The 19,788-nt window shown below is 42.6% G+C and overlaps 1 protein-coding gene across 2 annotated transcripts in view; it reads left to right on the top strand.

The window, feature by feature from the left end:
- Window positions 1-209: 209 nt before the first annotated feature.
- The window catches only part of METTL24 (methyltransferase like 24), a 123,524-nt gene continuing 103,945 nt past the window's right edge, over window positions 210-19,788 (top strand). For both annotated transcript variants that reach the window (XM_069598133.1, XM_069598134.1), the window contains exon 1: window positions 210-722. In XM_069598133.1, coding sequence (XP_069454234.1) covers window positions 405-722 — 318 coding nt within the window. In that variant the 5' untranslated portion in view covers window positions 210-404. The remainder of the gene's footprint in view (window positions 723-19,788) is intronic.

Consider the following 19,788-nt stretch of genomic DNA (forward strand, 5'->3'; position numbering starts at 1 on the left):
ACCTATCCTCCTCCTGCGTTTCTTCAACAACGCTAGTACTAGAAAATGAAGTTATGGCCCAGGATCCCGTTAGAACTGTGCTTTTTCTGGCCATGTAGTTTTCAGGCTCCGGAGCCTGGGCTGGAGGGCGCCCCTCCTCGGGGACCCTCGAGGTGGGGCTGGGCCCGGAGTCTGGCTCAGCTGAGCAGCCTGCGTCCCGCGGTTCCGCGCGCCCTTGCCAGCCGGGCTGGATAAGGTTACGCCAAGGCTTCCTTGAACAGAGGAAGAGAGGCGGGTCCGAGCCCGCGCCCCGGCCCGCGGGGGAGTTCCCACAGTTGGCAGCTCTGGCCCGCGGGGCCACATCCCTGCTGCGGGAGGGCGCGGGCGGGCGGCGGAGCGGAGCCCCGGGCCGGGCCCAGCCCGCCATGGCGCGGGAGAGGCTGCCCGGGAGGGGCTGCTGTGCCCTGCGCCGCTGTCTGCTGGCCGCCGCTCTGCTGCTCGGCCTGCGGCTCTGCGCGGAGCTGCAGCGCGCCGGGCCCCAGCCCCCAGCCCTCAGCTCCCCGCCAGGCCAGGCCCCCCGACCGCCCGGGTCGCACCTGCAGCCCGCGCCCGGCCAGCTGCGCGGCGCCAGCCGGAGGCAGGTGACCTACGTGCGCAGCGGGCGCCGAGCGCCGGCGCGGGGCGGCAGGAGTGGGACGCCGGAGCCTGGCTGCTGCGCCCTGCGCGGGCGTCCCCGCCTGAAGGTCAGTTGCAAAAGATGCAGTCTTGGTCTTTAGACCGGGATCCCCCTCCCGGACTCGCTCCAGAGCCCTCAACCCCAGGCCTCCGCGGACTGCCCAAACTGCGACCTTCAAAAAAAAAAAAAAGAAAAAGAAAAAGAAAAAATCTTCTGCTTCCTCTCTCACCTCTGCGCTCTCTTAAGCAGCACCACTGGTGGCATCCTTCAATGCCCAGATACGATGAAGTGGGAGCTGGGTTCATTCAATAATCAACCAGTATTTGCTGAGCATTCACTGTGTGCCAGGCCCACCGTTACGCGGGCATCCAGCAGCAAAGCACCAAGCCCTGCTCTCAGGGAGCTTACTTTTTTGGGGGGAGGAGGGGGAAGGGCGTGAGCAGTGGACAAGGCAAGGGAAAGAAAGGAGTTCTGGTTTTGTTTGTATTTTGTGCTCCCCCGGTTTTCTCCGTGAGGCCTGCACAAAGCTGAGTGGGCAGCCTCTGTGAATTGCTTTTCCACTCTATCTTCATGGCAGTGATGAAGATCCACTCAGTCGAATTTTCCTTGAATTCCACCGCAGATGTCGTCGCCAGGGTGGTGAGCGGAGGGTGAGAAGTCCAGCCCCCAGCACCACTTAATGGAAAATTAACTGGACCTGGAGGACTGAAGTAATAACCCAGATTTGTCTTACAACACAAACAGTGTTGGTCTCCCTACCTCATTAACTTCTTGGCTTACACATTGAGTAGTTATTTTACTCAATTTTGACCTCTGAGTTTTAAGCCTCTGGCCTCCTATCCACCTCTTGGAGCTCAGTAATTTACTTGGTACTTGGGAATGAAAAGATTAAGAACTGAAGGTCTGAGCTTGCCTGGTCTTTATACCCATCAACCCTAACCACATCCTTTGGGGGCAACTTCTTTCTGTTGCCCTGCTTTTCCTCTTTTCTTTTAAACATCCCCCACCTATTGGGGAGAGAGAAAAACTCTTCCTTGGACTCTGCTGCTTTCTTTAACTTCTAACCTACTTTTCAGTGGCACGTCTGCCAATTTCTTCTACTGTTTTCCTGTCTCTCACTTCCTCTTCAAGCCTTGACCTCTGTCTTTCCACACCACTGCTGTGCCTGTCTAATCCCGCAGTGTTATCTTCCTGGGTTAATTCAGACATCTATATCTGAAACCTCATTTCCTATGTTAAGTCTTAATTTGCTCTTCTAGAAGAATGTAGTCACTTCATTCTTCTAATGCACTTCCCATGATACCATGTTTTGCCAAAGGCTTTTGAACACCCTTTTGCCGAGGGCTTACCAGGACAATCCTGATGACCATGCTGCCTCAGGGGCTGGGGGCACAACATGAGCTCAGGGTCTAGTGGGGGAGGCGCAGAGCACAGACCTCCAATAATGTGACAAACGTGTAATGAAGGTCTGAACTCTGCTTGAGGAGTCAAGAAAGGCTAACCTGGAGGGGACATTTGACTCAGGACTTGATATTGCTTAGGAGTTCAGGTCCTTTTGTCCCTCTGGACGTTCTCAACCGTTCCATCCTGGGCACCCCTAACGCAGCCTTGCACTTGCCTTTTCACATCTGCTCTCAGCCTCCACTGTTTCTCTTTTACCTGTTGAAGAATCATTCTTAAATCTTAGCCTCCACTTCAGACAACAGAATCGATAACTGGAGTCTCAAATGGAAAGGTTTGGAACGCATAGCCTCAGAGGGCCTCTGGAGGGCAAGTTCACATCTGCTTCCTTTAGGAGACTGCTGTAGTGATTCCTGCTGGAGACTGGTGACTTAGACAGAGTGGTTTAAGTGGAGGTGTGAGAAGTGGTCCAACATTGGATATATTTTGCAGGAAGATGAGAAAGGCGTAGTTTTTGTTGTTTAGTTTTATGTTTTCAGGGGAGTGGATGGAAATCAGTTTTGTTTTAAACATGCTTGAGTTTGCGTTATCCTTTGGACATCCTTTTGGAAATGTCGCATAGGCAGTTGGACATAGGAGTCTGAAGGAGATGTCCAGGCTGAAGATAGAGATGTGGGAATCCTCCGTGTACAAGTGGCTCTTTTAAAGCTGTGAGACTGCAGGAGAGCATCTGGGCAGTGAGGGTTGCTAGCAAAGACAGAGATGCAAGTCTGAGCCCTGGGACTCAGTGGAGAAGGAGGTCCAGTCCTTTCGTGCCCAGCTGGAGGCATGGCGTCTCCAAGGGGAGGCTCCTCAGGGTGCACCCAAGTCCCAGGAGGACGGCCACATACCCCCCCGGCTACATCTCACAGGTAAGGCCGTGGAGCTGTTGTGTTGGGGGGTGGGGACAGGTTTCTGGTTGCCGTGTTTTGAGAAAACAGCTGATATTCTGGGAGCCCTTCCTGTACCAGAGCGGAACCCGGGTGAGGCCTTTGGTGTGCACCATCTCACTTAATCTCCCCAGAGGGTGGACGTGAGGACTGTGCCCATTTTGCAGACAGGGCCACTGAGCCATGAGAGGGTATGTGACTTGCCTGAGGTCAACCGGCCTGCAGATGTCAGAGGTGGGATTTGAACTTGGGTCCAGCTGACTGCAGAGCCCATGAATGAGCCCCCATGTGACCTTCTGTACTTAGACTCCCTTTCTCTGTACTGCTCTGGGGAAGAGGGGCCTGATGGAGCATGGGACCCCCAGTGGGCAGGCTCCTGGGAAAGTGAAAGTTGCTCAGTTGTGTCTGACTCTTTGCGACCCCGTGGACTATACAGTCTGTGGAATTCTCTAGGCCAGAATGCTTTAGTGGGTAGCCATTCCCTTCTCCAGGGGATCTTCCCAACCCACGGATCGAACCCAGGTCTTCCACATTGCAGGTGGATTCTTTACCAGCTGAGCCACCAGGGAAGGCTAGGCCCCTGGGAGTCGCTCCCTAAACACTGGGAAATCCTGCCAGGCGGAGGCCCTGCACAAGGTGGTCTGCAGGACATGGGTGCCTCCAGTGGCCCTCGGGGGACGCACGGCCTGCCTAGGACAGCGACTCTCAACAAGGGTTGATTTTGTTCCCTTGGGGACATTTGGCTGTGTCCAGAGACACTTTTGATTGTCATGTCTGGGACAACTAGTTCTCCAGAAAAAATACGTGTGCATGTACACACTGACACACTTATATATGTTTATTGTAAATTTTACTGATATAGAGCATGTTTAGTGTGCAACTTACAAATAAAAAAATATGTCATGCTTCTATTGTGAAAAAACAAACAAACAAAAAAATAAAAGTAAAATTTAAAAAGGAAATATTTGCGTAGAACCTTGCATGTTGTAACCATTCAATAATGGTCGCTTTAATTTTCACTAATCTGTCCCGAGTCTTTAGCCTCAGCTGTTTCCTAAATATCATTTCTTATACCTTCTTTCCACTCCTTTGGTTTATGCTGATTCTTTTACCCCTATCCTATGATTCATGCCCTTTCCATCATTGAACATTCAGGTCAAGGATTGTGGCCCAGAAACCTTTTTTCATCATTCCTACTTCCTTGCTAATCTTTCACCAGTTTGGGAGACAACAGAAATGTGTTCTGATTTGTGAGTTGTCTTGTACGTGTTATGACCTAATAATCTGTTTTAGATTGAATGTTTTGTCTGCACAGTTGTTCATGATGGAAAGGATCACATTTCCCAGTGACCCTTAGTAAATGTTTATTCTCAAGACACCAATAAGTAAAAGATAAGAGTCTTATTATTTCAACCTATTATTTGTAACTGTAAATGTCTTTGGTTAAAAATATATAAGAAATAATTGAGTGAACATGGCAATTAAAATAACTATTTTTTAAGTATTGTTTCAGGTTTTAGCCTCTTAAAGAAAAAAATTTCCCTGGATTTTCTTCCCCCTAGCTAGTTAGTTATTCTCTTATTTTCAGGGTATACAGTCTGACTTTCCCAAATTCCTAGATAGTGGGAATCTTGAATTTGTTTCATTTTTCCATTATTTCACAGTCAAATTAAAATGTTCCTCCAAACTAGAAAAAGCAGCTATCTAGTCTGTTCTCCCTGTTTAGGGAACAGAGTGCAATGTCCCCTATGTCTCCAGGGATAAGTCTTGTTCCTTTTTAGCCTCCCATCGAGACAAGGTGAAATATAAACTAAATGCACAGTTAATTAATGTAATAAGTTTGGAAGTAATGTGTTAAATCCCTTGGATCCTATTTTATTTAAATTTTCTTTGTTGAGGATAATGATAAACAATATTATTTAGGTTCTTGGATACTTTGCCATAGCCACCTACCAAATTGGTGAAGGAGAAAAAGTTCCATTCTATTTTGAGGATGGCTTTCTGGGTGGATGAAAACCTGCATGAAATAATTGGGTTGCCAAGTGGTTCTTGTCAATGTGCTTCCTTTGCAGGTGTTAGAGGCACAAAAATTCAGCAATTATATTGCCACTTTAATCATAGCTTATGCTTCTCTTAAAGCAAATAATCTGTTATAAAAAAGAGAAATGATGTGTAGTCCCCAAGTAATTCTTTTCCTCTTTTCTTATCTTCTTCTTTCACCAAGCTATATAAGAAATAGCTCTGAATATTAAATCCTCTTTCACATCAGAGGTTCTAATCTTACAGCATTATGAAATGAGGGCAGATGATACATGGTGGATAAACACTGCCCTGTGGGATTAGGACTCCCCTAGAATCCATACATTTTTGTATATTACAGAAACTTTAAGCATACAAATATCACTGTAATTCTTTTTTATTCTTTTACTTTCTCACTGCTTTTTGTGTTTCTTTCTGGTTTTTCTTTCTTAGACATTTGCTATGATTACATGGCTAAAGTTCTGGGGGACATAAATAGAGGACTAATGATGGTCTCCTTGATTATACTTTTTTCTACAATCTTGGGTAGATGTTTCTTTTACAAGTTGGCAATCTACGTAAAATATATGGCTCATATGCCCAGAAGAAGTACTGTTGACAAAAAAAAATTAATCAGTAGTCAATCTGAGAGAGAAATGTAAAATTTTACTTGAACCAAACTGAGTATTATAACCCCGGAGACAATCTCTCAGAGAACTCTGAGAACTGCTCCAAAGACTTAAAGGGGGAGGCCAGTATAAGCAATTCTCTAGAAAGGGTAGTGCAATCAAGCACACAGCTTGATGAAGAGTTACTGTGATTCATAAGTAACAGATATCTTTAAAGGTTTTAGCGCTTTTCTAAGTATGGGTTCATGAATTTTCTCCTGAAAAAATCTGAAGGCCTATCTTTTCTTAGAGCACAGAATGCCTCGTTCTTATTTTGTCCTGAATTCCAGGGTATTGTAGGTCAGGGAATGTAGTGGCTAATGACTTGATTCTTATAGAACTGGGTAGTAGGCAACAGTCTCTGTTTTACAATCCCCTTCCTTTTGGTCTTAATCTTGACCAAGGTTTGAGAGGCATTTCATGGCCAACTTGTCCCGAGGCACTAGGAATGCTCATTCCCAGGTCAGGGATTTCATTGATAGGCTGCTCAGTGCCCTGTTACTGCACTTGGCCCTGTTAACAATAGTCAAAGGCCTCTGGACCATCTGTTTTACTAGTCAGTTATGGTCTAGGATGTCTCTTGTTGCATCTTCTTATATCTAAAGTTACACTGTTATACTCTTTGATCTTATAGGACAATATATTTGGTCAATTGTTTAAGCTTGCCTAATCATCATTAATTTTTTTGGAGGCTCCATCACACATTTGGTAGTGCAAGAAATAATACTCTTGTGAAATAGGTAGAATACAAGTAATATAGCTAGTAACATTAATAAAGTCCTAAGTGAGTACTTAAGGTAAGAATTTCCATTAAGTGAGGCCCAGTATCTCTCCAGGTCACCTGACCCGGTCTGCTCTGTAGCAGTTGCTCTCCTTTCAGTTCAGTTCAGTTTAGTCTCTCAGTCATGTCCGACTCTTTGCAACCCCATGAACCACAGCACGCCAGGCCTCCCTGTCCATCACCAACTCCCAGAGTTTACCCAAACTCCTGTCCATTGAGTCGGTGATGCCATCCAACCATCTCATCCTCTGTCATCCCCTTCTCCTCCTGTCTTCAATCTTCCCCAGCATCAGGGTCTTTTCAAATGAGTCAGGTCTTCATATCAGGTGGCCAAAGTATTGGACTTTCAGCTTTAGCATCAGTCCTTTCAATGAACACCCAGGACTGATCTCCTTTAGAATGGACTGGTTGGATCTCCTTGCAGTCCAGGAGACTCTCAAGAGTCTTCTCCAACACCACAGTTCAAAAGCATCAATTCTTCGGTGCTCATCTTTCTTCACAGTCCAACTCTCACATCCATACATGATTACTGGAAAAACCATAGCCTTGACTAGATGGACCTTTGTTGGCAAAGTAATGTCTCTGCTTTTTAATATGCTGTCTAGGTTGGTCATAATTTTCCTTCCAAGGAGTAAGTGTCTTTTAATTTCATGGCTGCAGTCACCATCTGCATTGACTTTGGAGCCCCAGAAAATAAAGTCAGCCACTGTTTCCCCATCTATTTGCCATGAAGTAATGGGACCAGATTCCATGATCTTAGTTTTCTGAATGTTGAGCTTTAAGCTAGCTTTGGGGAAGTACTAGATTGTCATTGTACATGAAATTACCAAAAAGTCTGTGTGTATAAGCTGAGTGGTGGGTCGTTGTGGCATTTTACAGGATTGAGAAAGGAAGGTTGCCGTCTAAGAAATTACGTGGCTGGCTCCAGAAGAAAAAAAAATCGACCTTTATGGTTAAGCTGATATTTCTGCCATTGGGGTGGTCTGGTTAATGAATAATGCGGGTGCACAGTGCAGAGAGAGGAGGTCCAGACAGGCAGAGAAAAAAGTTTATTTAAATTTTTCTTGTCTTGCTTTAAAATATAAATTTTGTTTCATCAGAACTCATACAGGAGCAAAGCTTCCTGAAGAAATTTCTTCTCTCTTATCGGAGATATTTTGCTTGACATTTAATATGTTGGATAGAAAAGTGACTTCTGAGTCACAGAGCTACAGAACCCAGCAAAGTGCTGGCTTGGTTTGTTAGTTACAGATCCTTTGGAACAGTGTGTCAGGGGAAAAAATGCTGTTTCCTCTTCTCCTGAAAAACCATATGGCGAGATTCTGTCTTTTCTTCATCACTTCTTGTCATCCTCTTAGTTTTCTCTTTCCATGCTTGTCTTCAAGAAGAATGAGGAAAAATGGCATAGTAGGCCCCTTGGTATATCCAACTGCCTTAAACATTATTATTCTTTACAAAATACTTGAAGGTAGGTTTGAATTGCTTGTAACATAAGGCCCAGCAGTAGTTTCCAGCTTCTTTAGGTTTCTGCTGTTTCCCTACACGTCTGTCCTTCAGGAGCAACATTCATTAATCCTCTCACATTGTCCTCAGGAGGCACAGCATTTTCATTTTAAACAGTCGTTGAGGGTAATTGAATGGATTCCAGCAATATGTGGGTGTGAAATAGCAGTTGCTTAGTTTCGCCAAAAAAAAAAAAAAAAAAAAAAAAGCAGGTTCTGATGAAACCTTTGATGGAGAGTAGGCTTCTGCACTCCTTCCAAACCTCACAGCTCCTTTGAGAGCATTCTGTGGGCAAAAGAACTGCTAATGGAGGCCCCACTGTTTTGCAACAATTGGTGGTGGAGATTTTAGGTTTTCTGTGTGCAATTTGTCCAGTTCATTTTCTCCAAGAAACAGGAAGCCTTATCAGTTTTTTTCGAATTGGATTTCATTTTTGGTCTGTAAAGAGAATCAGAGCTGTGTAGTTCAACAGGAGACTGTTAAGAACAGTAGACATTTGATTTTTTTCCATCTGTGTTATGACACCTTTGGAGTCCTTGTGCTTATAAGTAGTTTGGTTCTTTATTCTGTGATTCGTAGGAAGTAACAGGTGCCTGCTTCATTACCATGAGACTCACGCTACGGCATATTATCTACCAGCGTTGATAAGCTTCTGTTAAAAGCAGCCATTGAGTTCTTTTAGATACCTCACATCAATCGTATTAATGACCTGTAGAATTTTCTACTAAAAGAAGGTGGGAAAATTTGCTGTCCAAGAAGCATTTTTATCCTACTCAAATGATTGAAACACAATTGACTTTTATGAGCTTTCTAGTCTATGACCATATATAATTTAAACTAATAGCAAAGTGGCCTGTTAGTTTACGACTCAAGGAGGTAAATTGGGCCTGTGAACAATTTTGTTTGAGCCACACAGTGTTTCAAGTAACTAAACACAAACATCTTCAGATGCAGCATTTAGTGTCCAGTGGAGTCCAGTTCAGCACTGTCTGCCTTTATATTATCTGTCTGATCTGTAAAGGCATTTGAAGTTTCAACCCCTGAGCCAGGTGTCAAAATTTGCAATTACTTTTCCTAAAAAGTGACAAACCAGGTTAATGCTGCTCAGCTCAGTGGCAGCTTGGTACATAAATACTGAATACACAGAAGCTAAGGATCCTTTCATGTCATTTCTAGTCAAGAGAGTTCAGTAGCCTAAGGCTGGAGTTGGCTACTGGGGAGAGTCAGGTTTAGGGGAGTGTACTTAGTTAATACAATATTCTTCTGGTTATTAAAAAAAAATACTGTGGCCTAGCTTAAGCAAAGAAAAAAAGGAATTAAATTTATTGAGAAAACTTAAGAATTTATCTCTGAATTGCAGGAAGAGGTAAATGATCATGATGTTGAGGAGAGAAGGAATAAGGTTACTCTGGAAATCTCAGCTTTCCTTGGCCTTCTCCCCCCGGTGCCACCATACTGAGACTCCCCTCCCTCGACTCCTGGGCTGGGTCCATTAGATACTCACCCTGGGTCAGCCAGTACTAGCCACAGGCCACAAACCTAGCCCAGTATCCAAACTGCATCTCCCCCTCCCTGTCCAGGGAGCCATTCTTAGAGAAAGAGGAAATTTTCTGAGTGCCTGGAAATAGAGCATAGGTCTTTTTTTATATATAATAATCTCAGAGCTTAGCCTCTGTGCCTTTCCCTTTGTGTATTTCTTTGTTGGTTAACAGTTTCTCTATTTAGAACTGTTAGAGATGAACTTATTTCCAAGTAGCACTCATCAATAAGTTGGTAACTTGTGCATACTTCTGATTTTTTTATTCAGTTTGGCATATATACACAAGATATATATCTATGCAATATTTTTCTTTTCAAGTAAGACATTATTTGTCAGGACTTCGGTGGAGAAGATAAATACATCAGTATTCAGCTCATGATCCCCACTAGGGTTCTCAAACCAAAGTTACAGTTTCATGTTCTTTATTTGATTCTTTTGTCTGTCAGGTCAGACAGTTACTTTACAAAAAAAAGATCTGAAAAATTCTTCAAAGCATCTGAATATTTACAGTCCTCTTTGCAATTAGTCTGGGATTCTTCAACATATGATTACTTCTGTATCAAGACTCTAATACAGATTGCAAATGAGAGCACCCAACTGAAGCTAGTGAAAACAGTGATTCACTGGAAGGGCACTTGGGTAGAATTGAAGAAAGACCTGCAGAAACCAGAACAGCTCTCAGAACTTGATTATGGACTAAAATGAGTATTGAGGACATTGGTTATCCATGTTACCCATTTGTGGTGGTGGTTTAGTTGCTAAGTCTTGTCTGACTCTTGTGACCCCATGAACTGTAGCACACCAGGGTCCTCTGTCCATGGAATTCTCTAGGCAAGAATACTGGAGTGGGTTGCCATTCCCTTCTCCTCTCCAGATATTGCCTGTTATCAAATATATAATGGGTATTTGGGCTTTCCTCATAGCTCATTCGGTAAAGAATCTGCCTGCAATGCAGGAGACCTGGGTTTGATTCCTGGGTTGGGAAGATTCCCTGGAGAAGAACATGGCAACCTACTCCAGTATTCTTGCCTAGAGAATCCCAGGAATGGAGGAACCTGGCAGACTACAGTCCATGGGGTTGCAAGAGTCGGACATGACTTAGCGACTAAACCACCACAACCAGTGGGTATTTATCATTCTTCTAGGCCATACCTTTGAATTCCCTTCCTGTGTTTGAGGAATTCTCCACCTTTCTAAGAAAAAGGTAAAGAATAAATTTCTTTGGCTCTAAGGAGCATTCTTGTGACCTAGGCTTCACCATTCACATATACCTTCATGAGACTTTGGATTGAACTTTAGAGACTTGAAGAAGCAAGTTTCAGCTCAAGGACCACAGAGCCTCTGGTTCTAGTGGAGGCATCCAGTGCCGAGGGTGGTGGGATGAACAGTGATGTCTGTGCCCCGGGGTGGGGCAGTGCAGGCTGCACTGGTGCCCTTGCTGGTATTCCTCCTGCCCTTGAGATTCTGTAAGCTAATAAATCTTTAGTCAATTCTCTTTCTACTTAACTAGCCAGAGTGGTTTCTATTGTTTACAACCAAGAACCCTGGCAGGTCAATAAATTAGAGCTGGCAGTTTGGAAGGTTACAACTGTAGCTTTCCCTCTTCAATTTTGCTTGCTCTGTTTAATTCAGAGTTTGGAACACGATGATTGGGGTCCGAATAACGATGGGCTAATGGACCTTTCCCTGACAAGATAATAACATTTAGTGCCAGATACTAAATCATACAAATCTGCTAACTTATCACTAGAGACACCAAGTTCTTTTTCATGGCGTTCTTTTGGGTATCTGGCAGGAGAGGCCAGTTTATGCTGAGATCACAAACAACCCTCGAATCTCAGGGCTCTTACTGACAAAGGTTTGTTTCTTACTTATGCTGCGTATCTGGGCTGCGGGTTGGCAGGGGTGAGGTGCTGCTCTGTGCTGTGTTCATCCTCTCTCTAGACCCCAGATTGGAACATTGCCTGTCACCTCGGCAGAGGGATAACTGCTTTGGAGGCTCTTGTGTGGCATTATTAACTGTCCTGCCAGAAGCCAGACTTAGCACTTGTGCTCACATTCCAATGACTAGAGCTGGTTGCTGGGCCCTACCCATGCAGGGGGCCAGAGGTCTGTTGTGTGCTCAGAAGTCAGAGAGCAGGAACTGCTTGGTGAGTAGCACTTGTGGACACCACACTATGGTAACCCTTCAATCATCCGTATCTAAATGGACATCGTCTAGGTCATGTCTCACGCTCCCTGTTCCCAATGCCGCGCTGAATCTGCACGTTTGTCAGTAGTGAATAAAGCATGGGAGGCTCTTTTCAGGGGACATAGATCTAAAATGAAGCAGACGCCTGAATTTAGCAGAACAGTGAAATAAAACAAGACACGATTTACATCTTATAAACAGTGCTGTAGCGTGTCCTGGAGTTTGTTAAGTACAGTGATTCTCATTGACACTGTTTATTCTTTGTGTAGAGCAGTGATGGAGTGATGATCTGTAGGTCTGTTTTTCTGGGGAAAAAAGGCAAGTTATTTGAATAAATAAAACCATAAGTGTAAATGAAACAAAGGCCTCTGGTGAGGTGAATCAAGCTTCATGTTTAAAATGTATCTTCATGGCAATCACTTACTTATTTTTGGTCAGAGCAAGTTGAAAGACTTCAAGCATGTTTTTAGAATCTGGTCACAAATCAGAGACTGTATTCATGTTGTGTAGTGTTTGTTATTGCACACAATAAGACAACAAGTATTTTTAGTTTATTGGTCCTATACTTTGAGTTGTTGTTATTGCTGTTCAGTTGCTAAGTCATGTCTGACTATTTGACCCCATGGACTGTAGCATGCCAGGCTCCCCTGTCCTTCACTGTCTCCTGGAGTTTGCTCAAATTCCTATCCATTGAGTTGGTAATGCTCTCTAACCATCTCATCCTTTGCTGCCCCCTCTCCTTTTGGCTTCAGTCTTTCCCAGCATCAGGGTCTTTTCCCATGAGTTGGCTCTTCGCATAAGATGGGCAAACTATTGGAGGTTCAGCTTCAGCAACAGTCCTTCCAATGAATATTCAGAGTTGATTTCCTTTAGGATTGACTGGTTTGATCTGCTTGCTGTCCAAGGGACTCTCAAGAGTCTTCTACAGCACCACAGTAGAGCATAACAAATCAATTAAAAATCCTAATTAGCAAAAACACATACCCATTGAGTGCAGAATGATTTGGTTACATATGAAAGGAGGCCTCTTCATTCAGCAATTTTAGGGGTAGAATATGGAGAAGCCAAGTAACACCTGAGATCCTAGGGGACTTATTTACATGGATTTGCAAATGTCATGGAAACTTTTTATTATCATGCATCCTCACCTATAAGATGGGCTCATAATTTTACACCTGATGTCAGAAGTTTAAATTCTGCTCCCCTTACTTACTGAATGTGGACAAGTGACATACCCTGTCTGGAATTTAGTTTCCTCCTCTGTAAAAAGTTAGTAGTCCTTAACTCATAAAGACTAAAGGAGAGTGTGTAGGTGAAAATGCCTGGCCTGTGAAAATAGTTCTGTAATTTAAGTTGTCTCTGTTCAACCTTGTATTGGTGTGTTGCTGGCTCCTGAACACCAAACACATGTAGGCCCATGTGACTGGGTAGTATGAAGCACAATATTCATTGACATTTTAATATTCCTTTTATTATTCTTGAAATTTAGAGCATATATAATATGCTTAGCTGTCAATATTTCCAGTGCTGAAAAAATCTTAAGTAAAAGCTGGAAGTAAATATTAACTTTTTGTTACCATTTTAATTATAAACTTATTCCTCATGTAACTCATTTATTGTAAAATTGCTAGGGCTTACTTGTTCCCATCAGTTTGTGATTTTTTACCCTCAAAACCAATTATAAATATCATTTACAATATTTCTGTTAAATAATTTTGGCCTCTGTTAGTGTTGACAGTATGAAATGTGTTTCCAAACTTTTGGAATACAATTTTCACTTAAAAGGATGCTTACAAATCACCTATTTAATACTGCCACTTACTATAACTCTGCTACTTCTTTAGTTTAGGGGAGTCCACTGGAGTAATTGTGGGTTAAGGAGCTAATGATTGCTCTCTTTTTCTGGTTCTGTCTTCCACATTTTAGTCTAATAATTAAGTGCATATTACTATACTTGGCACTTTATATTCATTTAAAAGACGAACTCAACCAACATGATAAACTAAATCTAAGTACTGACACTGCACATCGTATTTTGCCTACTATAAGGACTTCAAAATACTTACAATTAAAGTGAGGTGTTAGGGGGCCACTATGCTAGTATCCTTTCATTTAATTTTCACTAAAAATCTGTGAGGTAGGAATTGTCCTCATTTTTCAGAAGAGGAAGCTGAGGCTCAGAGACACTAATAAATGTGGATAAGACATAGCCAACGATGAGATGAAGGTGTAAACTCAATATCCATGACTCTCAGTTTGCCCACTGAAAAGGGCAGCGGACAACCAAATCTTATGTAAAGTATATTATTTACCACCTGAAAATTAAAATCTTCTTTTAAACAAAAGACACAAAGTTAAAAGGCAAATCATAGGCTGGGAGAGAGTATTTGCAATGCTTATCATGAATAACGGTTTCCCCAATGGCTTAGTGGATAAAGAATCCGCCTGCAATGCAGGAGACACAGGAGATGTGGGGGGTTTGATTCCTGGGTTGGGAAGATCCCCTGGAGATGGGCATGGCAACCCACTCCAGTATTCTTGCCTGGAGAATCCCATGGACAGAGGAGCCTGGCGGGCTACAGTCCAGAGGATTGCAAAGTGTCGGACATGACTGAGCAACTGCACACATACATCCCCACAAATAAAGGGTTAATACCCTAAAGTTTTTTAAAAAAATTATAAGAAAAAAAGATAAACAGCTCAACAGAAAAACAAACAGCCTTAAACAGGAATTAATAGAAGAGGAAATCTGAAAGACTAATATAAAAATATATTATGTAGATTACACATATAGCATATATAATTACTAGATAATATATTATTATACAGTTATAATATGGAAAGAGAGAGGTGAGTACAGAGAGATGATAAATCCTACCAATAAGTAGAGGAAGCAAATCAAAGCACAATGGGATTCTATTTCCTCTCCCCCAAGTCATATTGGAAACAGTATACAATGTCTGATAAAATGAAGAATGAAGAATATCGAGGAAAAGGAACTCCTTACTAAACTACTTTATCCAAAGTAGCTCCCTATCCCAGTTGCTCTTCTGATACCTCCTCTTACATTCTGTATGGCATTCCCACTCTGACTTTTTTTTCTTTCTCTAATTCTTGTTTGCAGTCACATCCCCTATAAAGGTGGGGGGCTCATGTGTCCTGGTCACCGCTCTATACCGAGAGACTATGATAGAACCAGCACAAAGCAGGTGCTTAGTATATGAGGCTAAAAAGTGGTTATTTCTATCACTGGGGTACTAGACCCAGAGAAGGCAATGGCACCCCCGCTCCAGTACTCTTGCCTGGGAAATCCCATGGACGGAGGAGTCTGGTAGGCTGCAGTCCGTGAGGTCGCTAAGAGTCGGACACGACTGAGCAACTTCACTTTCACTTTTCACCTGCATGCATTGGAGAGGGAAATGGCAACCCACTCCAGTGTTCTTGCCTGGAGAGTCCCAGGGACAGAGGAGCCTGGTGGGTTTCCGTCTATGGGATCGCACAGAGTCAGACACGACTGACGCGACTTAGCAGCAGCAGCAGCAGCAGCAGCAGCAGCAGGGGTACTAGACCAGTGTGTTTGAGGAACATTTGGATCTTTCAAGAGCTATTCCAAGACACCCTCCAGATCTCTAATTTCTGGATCAGGGCTTTACACCCAGACTCTTGAAGAGAGCTCCCAGCATTGACTTTGCTTCAGACTATGGTGACTGTACTACAGAGATTTGGAGCCATATCCAGCCTGCACCCGTTTTGTAATGGCCCATGAGTGAAGAATGGTTTTTATGGATGAATATTTGCAATTGATATGATGTTAGGAAATACTAACTTTAAACCCCTATGAAGCAAAATGCTATCTCAAAATAGTATATTACAAAAAATGTTGTACAGTTTTTATTATATTTTTAATTTCATCAATAAAAATGTAGAAATTTGTCTTCTCATTATGTAAGAGTCTATCTAATATCCTTGATTTTGCCTCTTGGCTCACAAAGTCTAAAATATTTACCATCGGACTCTACAGAAGACATTTGCCAAGCCCTGCTCCGGGAGTAGCCTCAGGGCCCCCTAACTATGACTGTGACTGTGGGGGAGACCAGTGACCTACCATGGCCCCAATCTAGTCCCCAAGACCCTTGTGCTAGAGTTTTGCCGTCTGCAGCATGAGAAGAATGGGCCGAGGCTTTCCACAGCGATACTGAAGACGTGCTTTAGTCCTCTCTAATCACTCATGGGAATGTCATCATAAAGTCATCCAAGGTCTTTGTTTTGAGGCCATTTCCAGGCAGTGAATGTTAAAATAATTTAAACCCTGGTGTTTTCCTGTTACCCACCTTTTCTAATACACATATAGAATTGTTGAGATTTTGTTCAACAGTCAGATGAATCCATTTTTTTTCCAGCTCTGAGTTCACTCTTTGTTTGATACTTAAAATGGTTTGAACTGTGTGCTATGAGAGATCCAGTACCTTTCCTCCACTCAATTTTCTAGTGATATATAGCATTTAAATTTTCTGATCACTCTCCTAGCTAAATATTTCACCTCTGGCCACTGCCATCTCCTCTCCGTTTTCCACTGCCCACTTCTTTTATCCCCTAGAATGATCTAGGCATTACTGATAGTCTCAGGGTAAGAGAGGGAGATGTCAATGAAGTTCAAAACAAAAATCAACATAAAATCGATTAAGGATTTCTTGCCCATTGGGGATTTCTGACGCTGTCTTATCTTCTTAGGTTCCTATACCATTGATCTTGCCTTCTCTTATTTACACATCAGTCCCTTTCTTCCATTTTTCAAGGCTTCAAAGCATCATTCCCCATCCAATTCTCTTGAGCTTACAGCAAACAAATCCTAAATGTATGTCATTTTCTTACTTAGGCAATTTAATTTTCTCTTCTGCATCCAGGCCCAGCATCAGGATGAATTAAACCACTCTGGCAGGAAGGCAGAATTGGTTGCAATCAGTGTTTATTTTCAAAAATCAAGTTTCCAACATGCTCTGTATGATTAGACAAGCCATATAATGGGCTCAGCATAGTGCCTTGGATGCATAGTTAGCACTCATTACGTGTTGGCTGTGCCCACGTAGGTCCCGTGCTGCACCCCTCGTCCTGGCTGTGGCTCCTGCTGTTTTGGGATATAGGGGAAATATATTACTAGTGACATTTTGGGAACAGTAATATATTGCTTCATGCATATCCTCCTTTTCCCTTCTTATGCATCTTCATTACTTCCTTTGGCTTTTGGGAACCCAGATGAACTGTATTTCCTTTTGTCTGCCATGGAAGGTAGTTTACACAGAGAGTGTTAACATGAACTTTAGGGTTCAAGAGCGCCTAGAAATTACCCATCTAGGTATATACCCAAGAGAATTGAAAACATATTTGTACAAAACTTGTACATGTCCTGATTCATGCTACAGTGTGGATGAACCTTGAAAATACTATGATAAGTGAGAGAAAAGAGTCCCAGAAGGCCACACATTGCATCACTCCATTTTAATGAAATAACCAGAATATGCAAATCTATAGAGGCAAGGAATGGATTAGTGGTTGCTAGGGGCTGGAGAAGGCAATGGCAACCCACTCCAGTGTTCTTGCCTGGGGAATCCCAGGGACGGGGGAGCCTGGTGGGCTGCCGTCTCTGGGGTTGCACAGAGTCGGACACAACTGAAGCGACTTAGCAGCAGCAGCAGCAGCAGGGGCTGGAGAGAGGGGAGGGAAAGAGGGGAATGGGGAATGGCTGCTACTGGAAATGTTTTTTTTTCAAGGTGATGAAAATATTCTGGACTTAGTGGTGATGGTTGCCTAATCTGTGTATATATCGAGTGCCACTTAATAGTTCTCTATAAAAATGGTAAATTTTATGGTGTGTTAATTATATCTCAGTTAAAAAATATTCTCAGAAGCCCATGGAATGAATGGCAGGTGTGAAACCACATGTTTTGCTCTGTCCAGATAAAGATAAACTAACTGTGCAAGAGCCCTGGGACCCAGTCTGATGGTGCTCACTACTGGGCATGGGCACACTCAACAGAAAGGTGGAGCCCACACGCTTGCTTTCTGAGGAAGCACCTGGCTTGGTGTCTCAGTGTGGTTACTTGGCTACTGGTGAAGTGGGTGGTGCTCACTCTCTCATCAGTGCCCCAAACCTGGAAGATGCATTGTAGCACCAGGCGCATACAGCCCTACATTAGGAATGCAGGAGCTGGCTGTTTGCCAGATAAAGGGGATGCCCCAGCTGCCATCACTGTGAGCTTGCTGGGCTTTTAGTGCGTCCGTTTTTTGCATAGAGCTCTGACTCAGAGTACCAAGTGTTTGTCAAAAGAAATGGTCAGGCACTGGTCGGCCCACTGCACCTCTCCTACGAGTGAGTGCTTCTGCTTAAGGACTTCAGCTCCCTTGGCTCGCTCTTTTTCTTGCCTTCGTTTTCACCCACAGGACACTTGTCACCTCATTCATGATGACTTGTGTGCAGGATGCATCCTATACGTTTTGGAAGGCATTTGTGTTAAAGAGAACAGCAGTTATGCTAATATCTTACTTTCATAACTCTCCCCAGCTTCCACAGGCTTGCTCTGATGTTATCCTACTGGTTCTCATAGTATCTTAATGAGTGAGGTTCTGTTATTTCCATTCCATCAAGAAGAAATCTGCTTAAATAATTGGTTTCAGGTAAATAGAGATTATAACCCAGGTTGACTGAGGTCATATTTAGTATAGTGTTTACTATATGCTGTGACTACCTCCATGCTGAAATCTGTATCTCAGCAAAATCTGTTGACTACTGTAGATGTTAAGTTTGATACAAAGTCTTCTTAGATATTTCCCAAGTCAAATAATGTATTTTAAAGCTTATTTTTAGCCATTTTGTCAGGTTGGAATTTCAAGCATGCCTTGCATTACTTAAGAACAAATTTGAACTGATTATATAATTATGATAGGGAATGTTCTTTTGAATAGTGAATATTCATTTTGCACAGAAATAGTAAAAAATGGCTTATTTAACTAATGTGCACTTAGAGGACATAACCTCAATCAGGAGCAGACAGCTACATCAGTTTTGATACTGAAGTGCTTGAATTTATTTGGGTACCCTGGATACAGAGAATTGTTTCGGAAAATCTGAGTGCCTAGGCCTTCTTCCTGGACAAAGAATGTTCTTATTTATAAAATCAAACCACCAGCACAGATTGGAGCCTATTTAACACATACAACATAGTATCATTCCTTGTTATAGTGATGTGTCAAGACAAGGAACAGGAAAAAAATAGTACTATCTCTATGTATAATTTGTTACTTTAAAAATATAGGCAAGCCAGGATGCTAATTAAAATAAAGACACATATGTTTGGTCAAGTTATTAGCCTAATATGAAAAGCAGATCAAAAGTGCTTGTAAGGTTTAAAAAAATTTTTTTAATAACAAAGTCATATAGGAATGGGAGAAATGTTGTAAGGGAAATTGGAAACTTAATTTTCCCTGTCTTTTATCAGAGGAGTTTTTAGATTATAGTTATTTTGAAACCAAAAAATTTCAGTTTAAAAATAGAAGTGAAGAAATAGGAACAGATTGGAGTTTGGAGGGAAAAAAAGCGAAAAAGAGAAATATAACAGGAAGTCTCTGAACAGGGAATATTTGTGTTCAGTTTCTTCTCAAATTTCCTCTGGTTTATGTAGACAACCAGATTGGTGAAGACTTGAACTGAGTTCAGAACAATGAATCTTCACATTCTTTGAACTGTGAAAATTTGCTGAAAACAATTAGATGAAAGCTATGGATAAGTGTTCCAGAATACTGAACATCTGTTTGCATACACATTTGTTTACAGTTGATATCAGGGGGTTCATGGACCTCAGAAAAACTCCTAATTTGAGAGTGAATCAGAATCACTCATAGGGGTTGTCAGAATACAGATGCCTCAAGCCCCGCCCCTGCCACCTCAGGCCTCTTGTGAAGGACCACTCAGGTTCAGTTATGATTTGAATGGTTGATTCCTGAAGTTGGGAGTAGTTATTCTAATAACTAGTGTTGGTCTCTAACTGAGAGGTGTGCTTGTGTGATGGGCTTTTGTCTGCTGTAATCATCTCAACTGGGCTGAGTC

Source organism: Ovis canadensis, chromosome 8, assembly GCF_042477335.2.
Source record: "Ovis canadensis isolate MfBH-ARS-UI-01 breed Bighorn chromosome 8, ARS-UI_OviCan_v2, whole genome shotgun sequence".
NCBI classification, from domain to species: domain Eukaryota; kingdom Metazoa; phylum Chordata; class Mammalia; order Artiodactyla; family Bovidae; genus Ovis; species Ovis canadensis.